This window comes from Myotis myotis, unplaced genomic scaffold (genome assembly GCF_014108235.1).
Source record: "Myotis myotis isolate mMyoMyo1 unplaced genomic scaffold, mMyoMyo1.p scaffold_m19_p_10, whole genome shotgun sequence".
Lineage (NCBI taxonomy): Eukaryota > Metazoa > Chordata > Mammalia > Chiroptera > Vespertilionidae > Myotis > Myotis myotis.
Genome location: NW_023416314.1, coordinates 67,610,426 through 67,623,516, shown reverse-complemented (window position 1 = coordinate 67,623,516; position 13,091 = coordinate 67,610,426). Strand labels below are relative to the sequence as shown.

The following is a 13,091-nucleotide window of genomic DNA, read 5'->3' as shown; positions in this document are numbered from 1 at the left end:
GCCAGAATATCTGGGTTCAAATCTTGGCTCCACTACATACGACTTACATGATTTTAGATAATTACTTATCTCTCTGCGTCTTAGTTTTCTTTCTTAGAGAGAGAGAGAGAGAGAGAGAGAGAGAGAGAGAGAGAGAGAGAGAACAATACAACACCTTCCCTATTAGAGTTGGAATGAGGATTGTGTATATTATATATTTAAAGCGCTTAGGAGCACACCAATATATAGTAATCTTTATTAAACTTAACAATCTTTAGTAATCTTTAGTATTTTTATAAGAAATGCATTCTTCACTTGCAAAATAAATGTACATAAACCTTTTCCTTTACATATAAAGATACAGTGAAGACTTGTTGTTGATGGGTCAGAGATATCCACACTTAAGATTCAAAAGATCTAAGTCCTTGAAATCATGTGCAAAAATGAGTGTATTAATTATAAATGTGTATTTTTCTGGGGAGGGGATCCATAGCTTTCAACAGAGTCTTAAAGGGGTCTGTGACCTCCAGGGATCAAGAACCCCTGCTCAATTGTCCCTGCTCATTTAAACCCCTGCTCATTTTAAAAGCTGTGCCACCAGTGTGGCTCAGTGGTTGAGCACTGACCTATGAACCAGGAGGTCATGGTTCAATTCCCAGTCAGGGCACATGGCCAGGTTTTAGGCTCAAGCCCCGGTAGCGGGTATGCAGGAGGCAGCCCATCAGTGATTCTCTCCAACTGTTGATGTTTCCCTCTCTCCCTCTCCCTTTCTCTGTCTGAAATAAATAAAAAATATATTTTAAAAAGCTGTGCCCATATTATATCTAAGTGTGTGGAGATCAAACTTGAATAATTTTCTTAACTGAGTATCGTTCCCAAATATGTCCTTGTGTGTGTCTTGATTGCCTCCCTATCCTTACATTATATTCTAGCTTAAATGCCCTTTACAGTAAAATCATTTACACAGCTACACCAAGTCAGAATGTTATTAAGCTTCTACTTCTTAGTGATAGTTTTGACCTGCAGCTTCCACTTTAGATTTCCTTCTGAGTATTAGAACAGATTCATATTCTCATGAATGTGGACTTATAAATGAATATTTTGTTTCTATGAATAATGGAAATATATCACCCTTCTAAATGCTCTTTCTACCCGATCCTGTAATATCTCTATGCCTAATTGCTAAGAATTCCAGAAAAACAATTCCAGAGGCGGTGATATCACACAAACTTTTAGAAAAAGCTCAAATAAATATTTCCAGAAACTGAAAATAAGACGTTACTTCTGTTCTTATACTGAGAAGCAATTTTTCTTTGTCACCCACTACCTTTCCCTCCTTCTTCGATTTAACTTTTGCTCCTTAGTAATGTTATTTCCCCCTGCAAATCAATTTCAAGTGGTTCCCATCACAGTTATAATATAAAAAAGGAACCAGAATAACTTTTGTGTAGGGCTGGTTGAGCTTAATACAGCCTGAAACAGCCTCATTCTACATGACCAATAGCACATCCATCCCCAACCCAAAGCCTGCAGTGCTCCTCCCACACTTTACCTGTGAAGCGGTCAGGTTGGAAGAGGGTGCCGCCGACGGGGCGTGGTGGTGGTGGTACTGCTGTTGTTGCTGTAGCTGCTGTAGTGGTTGCTGCTGTGCTGTTTGTAGTTTGTTTTCAGATTGTGGCAATGGCTGTATTTGGAACTTGTCTGGTTGTTCTTGCTTTACTATCAGGTTCTTCCGAAGCTGTTCAACGACTCTTTTCTACCAAAGGAGAAAAAAGAAAGAAGAGCTATCAGAATACCGGCAGTCCTCGGGCAGTCAGACTCTCGTCGTTTCGTGGTTACGTCGCCATCTCCCATTTACAGTATTTATTAAAAAAAAGTTCTGTCATTTCGATATATGTACATATGTGCTTTATGTTTTTTATTATTTATTTACCACAAGTAAAGGTCAGGAATTGTTATCTTTTAAAATTTTTTTTACTGTTTCATTTCATTACTGCGGTGTATGTGCTCCATGTGAGTGATGTAGGCGCTTATGTAGGTGGGTTCCGACTTACATTGCATTGTAGGAACGGATCTCTGACGTAACGCAAGGACCTACTGTATTGTCCTACCAGCTGTATAGAAATATGTAATAATTATATGTCTCTGACATTTTAAAATTTGTTACATCTAAAATTTACAGATTTGACAAATGAGGAGAACCTATGGCATAAGAAACATTTTATAAAGGGAAACTGAAGCACACAGGTGGGAAGAAAAGCTAATGGAGGTCATGCAGCAGAGCTCAGCTTTCTTGACTGTTATTAGCTGAGCATGCCAGGCTGGGAGGGCAGTGTAGCAGAGCATAGCAGTGGAGACACGACTCTGGAGAAAGGCTGCCTCAATTCAAATTTCAGTTTTGCTACTTAGCAGTCACATGATGTTGTGCAAGTTCCTTAACCTATCTATGGATCAATGTCCTGTTCTGTAAAGTGAGGCGACTAACAATATCCTTAGGATTCTTACAAGTACCAAACCAGCTGCTAGTTGTAAAGTACTCAGAACTATGATTGGCACATTGACGGTCATTTTTCTTTTTGCATCTGACTACACAGATACTAGCCATATTATTTTTGTTAATTAATCAAATATCATCTATCTATAAAAGATTCAAATATTAAAGACTTTTAAACAAAGAAACCTTGATCTCAGAAATATGCAATATAAATGACAGGCATTTTAAATCACTGAAAAGGGTAACTCATGAGCTGGACTTCTTTGCTGGGCCAAGATCTGTAGAAATGCATATGTTTGTTTATGCAGAGTAGGGATTTAGTTACATGGGATGAAAATTTTAAATGAACATTTGCTGAATTTTCTAGACCTGTTCAAATCCAAGAAAATGTGTACTTGGAAACCTTCATTACTACAGAATACATTTCAACAGAATGTAAGCTGCATGAGGGAAAGGACTTTTGCTCACAACTATACTCTGTGGCTAAGTCAATGATCCTCATTATCTTCACATGACACGTAAAGTGATGGTTCCAAAGACCAGCAAAAGGCTCAGAGAATATATAACAACCATCTGGGGCCAGACCTGGGCTCTGACTCTTCCTGCCCTCATGGCTGAAAGTATAAGCAGCTCCTCTCTCATATACTTTCAAGTGAGTTCATCAATTGAGGTTTGTTATTTCTGACAAAAATAACTGCTACTTTCTAATATAGGTTATGAGTAGAGAAAAAAGTGAATAAAAATATTTAAATAAAGAGTTAAGTGAAATCAGAGAGCCAGGTTGATTTTCAAATTCCTGCATATGATTCTAACCAACTTCATTTGTATTCTCTAAAGAATCCAAACCTGCAGGCTACTGGCTTAACGTTGTTTGAATATTAAAATATTTACAAAATGGATTTTTAAAAACTTGAAGTCAATACAAAATACATTCTTGAGAGAATTTTAAATATTTTTATTATTTATTTTTGGGGGCAATGAAAATATCATATAAAGGCCCATGGGTGTGTGGGGGGTAGACTGCTGTACTATATACTCTGCTAGCATTTCCTCTTGCTGTAGTTAAATATTAAAAAGAAAAAAAGGATGCAGAGTCCAATGTCTCTGTAGAAACCATCTGCAGAATAGTAAAAATGCAAATTAATAAAAATATCAAATGCTTATAAAAATTAACGTTCAAGTCTCAAGTATAAATGGCAGAGTAACTGAACTGATACATCTTAGGAGAGGGGAAAGTAATAGCAGGGGTGTTATGGATAATTCTGAGAATCACAGATAGATTTCATTGCCTGGTGACTGCCAGACATTTAACAAATAAATAAGTATTTAGAGTTGCTTTTACCCCCCCACCAAACATATTAATCAGCATTAATCAAACATAACAAACTAACAAAAGTGTAACATAGCAGTGAGAGAAAGGGACTCAAAAAACCTTTATTTAAAAAAAAAAAAAAAGCCCACAAAAAAACAGCTCAAGTCAGGAGGAGGAGAGAAACCAGGAGGAAAACAAACACCACAAATGTGACACCTGCCAACAAATAAACTTTGAGCGGGAACAGCAGAGGAGACTAAATAATGATTACACCAGGCATAAAAGGAAAGGGTGTTTTTCCCCCTACAGCCATCCGTAGGAAATACAGTGTTCTCTCTCACTGACTGCCCAACTGGGGGAAACTACAAGCAAGAGACAAAGCCCGGAACCCACTCCCAGGGCTGTGCACAGCAGAAGAGAACAGTAGGGGGAAGAAGGGGAAAGGGACGCAGCTAGAGTACTTGGCAGTCATATGGCTGGAGCAAGGTGATGACCAATCAGAACGAACGTCAGAAGGTGGGAGTCAGTGAGTCACGCTGCATTCACAATCAAGACTGTGGCACTTGTGGGGGCTGGGACAAGGGAGGGTTCAAAATACTTGCACACTGACATTAGTCCTTGAGAGGAGAAAAAAAAACAAAAAAAGGCAGAAGAAAAAGAGAGCTGTGTAGATTGGACATGGGTCAGATCATACAAGCTGGGCACATTTTCCGTGATAGAGGGTCTGGTATGTTTCAGAGTGCTGCTCAGAAACGCACGGCCGCTGCACTCCTTGCGCTGTTTATCAGAATATTAGAATACCAAGGGTGTAGTTGTGCATGTCTGTGAAATTTTTTTAAAATCAAGATTTGGGGGAAATGCTGACGCCTTCTGTAACTCAAACATCTCTCACTGCAGATTGAAAACCAACCATCTAAAGTCAAGCGAGCTCTGCCACGGGGTGCTCCTCAGGTGTCTAGAGGCCCTGCACACTCTGAAGGACTGGCTAATAAGGGGGGGCTACTGAGCGAATTTGTTGGCTTTTCTACATCTAACAATCCAGTTAGATGGATTGTTCTAGTTCATTCTGGTAAACACAAAAGTCATAGTAACTCCAGCAGGATCCTGATCTGGGTCAGGACCAGTTTTGGTGGCAGCAAAAGAATAAAGCTATAATATTTCGTAAATCTTAGCTGTGTGGTATCAGCGACGTTGTTAAGTAGACTTTTGTCTCTACAGAAAGTGAGCCTATATTTTTACTATTACATGTTTGTTTTTTTAAATATATTTTATTGATTTTTTACAGAGAGGAAGGGAGAGGAATAGAGAGTTAAAAACATTGATGAGAGAGAAACATTGATCAGCTGCCTCCTGCACACTCCCTACTGGGGATGTGCCCGCAACCAAGGTACATGCCCTTGACCGGAATCAAACCTGGGACCCTTCAGTCTGCAGGCCGACACTTTATCCACTGAGCCAAACTGGTTAGAGCTACATATACATATTTTTATTGATTTCAGAGTGGAAGGGAGAGGGAGATAGAAATATCAATGATGAGACAGAATCACTAATTAGCTGCCTCCTGCAAGCCTCCCAACAGGGACGGAGTCCGCAACCCAGGCATGTGCCCTGACTGGGAATCGAACCGTGACCTCCTGGTTCATAGGTTAACGCTCAACCTCTGTGCCACACTGGCTGGCCACTATTACATGTTTTAAACAAAGAAATCAACTTCTGTGGTCATTAATGAATGTTATGCTGGCATAAACAATTTGATATTTTCAATGTTATTCATATATAAGGCAGAACTTTAAGTGCAGCTAATTATGTTGGAACATTGTCCCGAAGCTTTGCCATTCGTCACTCACTAATAAGTAAATGAGAATAAAAGAGGAGGGAAATGAAGAAAATGGAAGAGGAAAAGCTGGAGAGAATGATGGCAGAAATGAGGAAGAAAAGTTAATAACTTATCATCTTCTCCCCTTAATATAGCAATGGGCCAAGCTAGCATCACCCCCTTCAATCCATTTGTCAAGACCTGCTCCACAAACCCACGTGTAATTCTGAGCCTCGGGTTCCCTGGACATGTGCAGCACCAGGTTTCATCAGGGCTTGTTCAGGCAGAAGAGTTCACAGAGTCTCTGACACTTCGAGCCACAGCTTCTGAGACAGGTAGTCATGTTGACCAATATTGTGACATTCAGTGATACTATCAACATGTTCACATGACAGCAAGGCAGATCCCCCCCGCCCCCCCCGCAATACACAAGATTATAGGTCCAATTCAACAGAAAAGCAGGTTCCTTTTCTCCTAAGTCAACCATTCCACGTTCCGTTCCATGGCCTGGGTCAGCACAGAAGAAAGATGGAGGAACGGAAGGACAGCCTCCACCCCTCCAGCCAAGGCACCAGTTTACTTCTATCAAACCCTGATAAATTTTAGAAAGCTTCTCTTGAAAGGAACTCCTGGTCCAAGGCCCTGCCCTCTGGGATGCCAGTGCTTTAAGTCTCTGCTTTCCTACACAGTCTGTCATTCCACTTGTCTGTGTTCTGGTTGACATGATCTGTTTTATATCAATTATAAGAGGACCACACCAACTCAGACTTCTTGCATAGTACTGCCTTAAAAATTCATCCTTTTCCCCCTCCATGAATCAACCATACAATCTGAAAATATAACCTTCACCCTTCATACCAGAGGCTGATAGAGACTTATAATTTTTCACAATTCCAGAAAGTCAAGGACAAATCTTACCCATCTTTATACCTAAAATGCAGTGAAATTTTTTTAAAAAAATATTTTATTGATTTTTTTTACAGGGAGGAAGGGAGAGGGATAGAGAGTTAGAAACATCGATCAGCCTCCTGCACACCCCCCCCCCCCCCCCGGGGATGTGCCCGCAACCAAGGTACATGCCCTTGACCAGAATCAAACCCGGGACCCTTCAGTCTGCAGGCTGCCGCTCTATCCAATGAGCCAAACTGATTAGGGCTGCAGTGAAAATTTTTTCCAGGTCTTCAGACTCACCAAGTGCTCAAAGGTAACTAGGGAAACTAAAATTTTTGTGTGCAGAAAAACTAACATGGAGAAGTTTACACTTGTTGATGAAGTCAGAATTTACTCAAAGAAACAAAAACTTTCTATTGTTCGACTGAAATACAATCACTGCATTTTTGAGCAACACCAATATTCCTCAACGCTGAAGAGGCGGTAGGAGACACGATGGCAGTCTTCAGAAGGCTGCCACACAATGAACATCCCCTAAAGAATAGGGAATGTGTTACTGGCATAACAATGACACAGTTATGATCCACAGTAAAAGGTATGTGCTATTAAATAAGTGAAGCCCTAACTGGTTTGGCTCAGTGGTTGGAGCGCCAGCCTGCGGACTGAAGGGTCCCAGGTTCGATTCCGGTCAAGGGCATGTACCATGGTTGCGGGTACATCCCCAGTGGGGGGTGTGCAGGAGGCAGCTGATCGATGTTTCTCTCTCATCGATGTTTCTAACTCTCTATCCCTCTCCCCTCCTCTCTGTAAAAAAATCAATAAAATATATTAAAAATAAATGAATAAATTAAGTGAAGATTCCACCATTTTGTGAAGTAAAGCACAGGAAAAAGCACTAAACTCAAAATAAGCTCCTTCCTAATGCAGCAGGTGAAAGTCAGTGGGAGAGTATGCACTGGCGCCACTAGGAGGAATGCTCCAAGTGGCGCCAGTGCATACTCAGGCCGGATTCTGACAGAAGAGGAGGAGGAAATTGTTGGCAGCAGCTATAAAATATTCTTAGTTAAAAAGACGTGGGCTTTACTCGTTTTGTAAGGTACTACAAAGTTTTCTCCAAACTCTCCAATATTCAGTTTGGGGGTTAGAATTAACAAATAGCTTCTAACATGTTTAAACCTTTAAAATGCCACCTGTTTGACAGAAGCGGTATCTACGCCTCCTCTATACAGTGAACTGCTATATTGTCTACTGGAGAGGATTTGTTTTGTCTTGGAGAGTTGGGAACATAAATAATTATTTTATAGTTCTGCAAGGTGTCATGGAATTTGTATAGTACAATATAAATGAATTAAGGAACAGCAGCAGTTGGAATTAGCAGAGTTTATTTTTGATAAAGTTCAAAATTCTCTACATGGATGCTTAACAGATGGTGGAGAATGCATATGTCATGGTACTGATTAGACTTTGGCTTACTTTTTTAATTAAAAAATATTCTTGTGGTTTACTCTTCAACACACACACACACACACACACACACACACACACACACACACGCAAGCACAGATATTTACAGCAATAGGTTTAACATCCCATCCACAGGACAATAGAGCTTTTATTCATATCAATGGGATTTATATTCCATCTCCACGGGGCACTAGACCCTTTATTTGATGGCCTGATTGAAAGGCAGTTTGCATTCTTATTTAGTTCATTCACGCTGTAATAGGTAAACCCAACCCCACTCTCCCCCAACCCCTATGCATGGCTATAAAAGACTGCTAGGACTGCTAGAGTCAAACTCCCACCAAAATGGAGGGACTCGTCTAAGAACCTGGGCATTGCCTTTAACATGCACCAAACAATAGCTAACTAAATGTGACTTATTTCTAATGTCAATTACATTTTAATCACTTGATTTTTAACATCTAGTCAAACATTTTTATGTTAGTTCAAACTACTTTTTTTAAAAATGAGAATTGCCCAAAGTACAGGATTAAGAAAGAGAAAGCTACCTGTTGCCTTTTGATCTGAGAAATCAAACACATTGGGAATATTTCCCTGTGCAAAAATATAGGTGCAGCCCAGATGTCGAATGTATGAAATTGATGTCCAATTTAAATGTAACCTGACCCAGCAAAGACCCTAGATACAGTAATGAGGACAGCAGAAAAAACATAAGAACCATTTATAATCTGCATAACTTAGCTGCTTGCTAATATAAAAAAGTGCCTGAATCATTGTTCGTAGCACACAATGAGATATGACATGGAGGCTACAATTTATAAATTCAGCTGTAGTTCAGCAAAAGGCGTGCCCCTCTGTAACTCTCTGTTACAGACGTGCACACACCACCAGCTTGTCATTCATAATTCTATGACTTTCCCCACAACTTAAAAGGCAGCACTGCCTTGTTAACGTCGGCTGTCCCATACACTACAAGGTTCTCTCGTTGCTCTGCCCTGAAGCTGCTGTGGTTTTCCTTACAAAAGCATTATGATTGAAAATGGCTGCACAGTAGCTGTCCATGACAAGTTGGATATGAAAATACAATTTAAGCACAGTAATGATCCTAAAATGGGAAGAGAGGAACAAAACTAAAAACCCCTATCATTTTATGGAACACTGCTCAGATAAAACAGAGTGTTTTGCTTACTCCGAGCCCTGGGACAATGTGAGATAATGCAGGAAGCCCTCTTTTCACAGAAACACGAGACAGAATCAGATGCTGAAAGCGGCAAACATAATAGATTACTTAACTAAATTCTACACAGAATACATGTCCTAAGACATGAATCAATCATTTCCAAAGGTGAGAATACTGCTTAACAATCTCAATTCTGCAGTTTTTCTTAAGAGATAGAAAAGACACATAATGGTATTAGGACAATATACTAAGTCAAGCAGCATACATCAGGTAGAAAATATTCTATGGTGAAATTTTCTTTACATTTAAACAAAAGTAAGTCTTATAAATCACTAAACTAACATTTTGAATTGGGAAGTATCTGAACAAAAGTACATCCTGCACAAGACACTCTTGCTACTTAAAAACATAATGTTTATTATCTACTGTAAAAACATAAACACATAGATTTAAAAAGATTCCAAATCTCTTGATTTCACAAAGCATTCACTATTTCAGTAGTTTAATTTATCACGGAAGTATTTGTTACAATCACTTGAAGAGAGAAATGAAGTGTTACAAATTTACTTTCTTACAAGACCCCACATAAAACAACAAAGAGGGAGAGCAATTCCATCACCTCATAGGCTGCCAGGATGAGTGAGGGAGGGTAACTTTAGGGATTGGATCATCCAAGACACGTGACAAAGGATGGTTTGCACTGTTCTGTATTTAGTTAGGTTTTCTGCATCAGAGACAGAAGAAGCCTGCACTCATCTTTCAGAATTTCAGAGCAGGTTTCCTTTTTGTTTTAAATGGTCAGTTCTAGAAATTTTATTAAAGAGAGAGAATCAGCAAAATAGAAGAAAGCACAAACAATTTCTTAATAAATAAAACATTTGGTTAAAATTTTAAGTAGTTTATTAAATCTCAAGTATAAAGAAAATAATTTTTCACAGGCTATGAAAATCATTAAATCCGATAGATAAATCTCTATATGAATATTTAAAGTATTTACACAAGTGCATGCATGCACACACACACTCCAAGCTTCAGAAATGTGGAGTGGCTGCAGTAAAAATGATTTGTTATTTTTATCTTCTTTTAGCTTACTTCTTAGTAGTGAAGGGGTAGCTCACTTTTTTACTATACTGTTCTCCAGTTTTCACATCCAACAAAATTACTGAGATGCAGATTCTTAAGAAAAGAGAACACAGAACTGAATATAAGAGCAGTCCTTTGATTAAAAAACAAACAAACTTTATTTTTTAGAGCAGTTTTAAGTTCACAGTAAAATTGAGTGGAAAGTACAGAGCATTCCCATAAATCCCCTTCCCCGTCACCTACAACCTCCCTAACTATCAACATCCCACCAGAGTGATACATTTGCTAAAACTGATGAATCTACATTGACACATCTTTATCACTCGAAATTAATAGTTTTACACGAGGCTTCACTCTTACTGTTATATAGTCTATGGGTTTTGACAAATGTATGACATATTTCCATCACTGTAGTATTACATGAAATAATTTCACTGCCCTAAAAATTCTTTGTGCCCTGCCATTCATCTCTCTCTTCCTAAGCCTGACAACCACTGTCATTTTACTGTCTCCATAATTTTCCTTTTCCATAATGTCATATAGTTAGAATCATACAGTAGGTAGCCTTTTCTGATTTGTTTCTTCCACTTAGTAATATGCATTAAAGTTCCTCCAGGCCTTTTCATGCCTTGATAGCTCTTATTTCTTTTCAGTGTTGAATAATATTCCATTGTCTAAATGTACCACAGTGTTCTCTTGATTTTTAGATACAATCTAATGCGGCAGCTGGTGAGTTCTAAAATGGTTACAATAAAAACGACAGCAATAATATCAAGTAGATATTATCTGCCACCTAGGATAATGAGGCTCTGAGCATCTAAGTGACTTGACCTACGTCTCAAGTAAGGGGTAGAGTCAGACTTAATAGTTCTAGTTTCTGATATACTAGTGACCTGGTTCACAGATTCATGCACATTGAAAGAAAATTAATTAGAAGGTGGCTGGTGGGGTGGGACTGGGCAGGACATGCCCTGGAGCCAACCTCCCGTGGTCCCTCCCCTGCCGGCTGCACCTGGGGTGGCACCGTGGCTTGAAGGGTGTCTGCGGAGTGAGCGGGGTCCCTCCGGCAAGTGGGGTCTCTCGGCCTGGCCTGTGGGGATGGGGCTGAAACCGGCAGTCTGACATCCCCCAAGGGATCCCAGAGTGTGAGAGGGCACTCTGCAAAGTTGCTGTCATACAGGGTGTGGAATGCAAATGCAAGTGTGCAGTAAACCAGATTTGGGGCCAACAGTGCCCCAGCAACAACATAACCCATGGCCAAAGGTGGAATCATGCAGTCCCGTGAGGAACTGGGCTCCCTCTTCTCTGGTTTTGGGGTCACTGCAGCTTGGCAGCTCCTGCATTGAGCATCTGCCCCCTGGTGGTCAGTGCGTGTCATGGATACCAGTCAGACAGACAGCATATTAGCCTTATATATATATAGACTAGAGGCCCAGTGCACGAATTCTTGCACCAGCGAGGTCCCTCAGCCTGGCCTTCGGGATCAGGCCGAAACCGGTTCTCAGATATCCCTCAAGGGGTCCCAGTTTGTGAGAGGGCGCAGGCCAGGCCAAGGGACCCCACTGGTGCACTATCAGGGCTGGGGAGGGATGGGGGAGGTTGGCCAGCTGGGGAGGACCGTGGAAGGGCTCCAGGGCGTATTTGGCCCATCTCACTCAGTCCCAATTGGCCAGACTCTAGCAGAAAGCTAACATACTGGTTGGAGAGTCTACCCCCTGGTGGTCAGTGCATGTCATAGCGAGCGGTTGAGCAGCCTTAGCATATCATTAGCATATTACACTTTGATTGGTTGAATGGCTGATCGGTCAACCACACACAGCATATTAGGCTTTTATTACATAGGATAATTCCATACGCCCACCAACACACTACACAATAGAGCATGATGGCGAACCTTTTGAGCTCGGCGTGTCAGCATTTTGAAAAACCCTAACTTAACTCTGGTGCCGTGTCACATATAGAAATTTTTTGATATTTGCAACCATAGTAAAACAAAGATTTATATTTTTGATATTTATTTTATATATTTAACACATTGTTTGCGGGTAGTTTTTATCGCACGCTAACAGGTGGCGCGGGCCATTTTTGCTAATTTTTTGCACAAATGGCAACGTTCAGTAAAATTACAATAACTTTAGTTTATGTATTTATACATTACCCGCATTCTACCGCTAGTCTATAAAAAACGTATTAATACGTGTCCCGCGCTCTACTATACTGGTAGAACGTATGAATACGTAAAATGTATAAATACGTTTCCCGCATACAATGTGTTAAATGCCATTTAACAACAAAAAAAAAATCAACCAAAAAAATGAGTTCGCGTGTCACCTCTGACACGCGTGTCATAGGTTCACCATCACTGCAATAGAGCAAAACACAAAAGAACCTAGAAAAAAACCCTAATTTATATATATATCCATCCCCATTTTGCTTTAGGAAAAATGTGTAGAGAGGCAGTATCATGCAGTAGAATACAAAGGATCAAGAAATATGGGTTCTGGTCTCATATCTGTTATTAAACTAGGTTTGTGACCTTGAGTAATTTACCTGATCTTGATCTCAGCTTCTTCACTTGGGCTCCAACATTCTCTTCTGCTTAAAATTATATGAATCTCTGAATGCCAAGAATACAATCACTTTTTTAAAAAACATTTTTATTGATTTCAGAGAGGAAGGGAGAGGGAGAGAGAGATAGAAACATCAACGATGAGAGAGAATCATTGATCGGCTGCCTCCTGCACACCCCCTACTGGGGATTGAACCATGATCTCCTGGTTCTTAGGTTGACCTCTATAAATAAGCACTGAAAACTAATACTCATAATGATCCTGAAATACTACAAAGAAGCTAAATCATTAAAGAATGGTTT

At 40.0% G+C, this 13,091-nt stretch overlaps 1 protein-coding gene across 10 annotated transcripts in view; it reads right to left on the bottom strand.

The window, feature by feature from the left end:
• Window positions 1-13,091, bottom strand: part of PHF21A (PHD finger protein 21A) — a 154,016-nt gene that overhangs the window by 34,688 nt on the left and 106,237 nt on the right. For all 10 annotated transcript variants that reach the window (XM_036326079.1, XM_036326081.1, XM_036326080.1 and 7 more), the window contains one exon: window positions 1,532-1,735. In XM_036326079.1, the coding sequence (XP_036181972.1) occupies window positions 1,532-1,735 (204 nt within the window). The remainder of the gene's footprint in view (window positions 1-1,531; window positions 1,736-13,091) is intronic.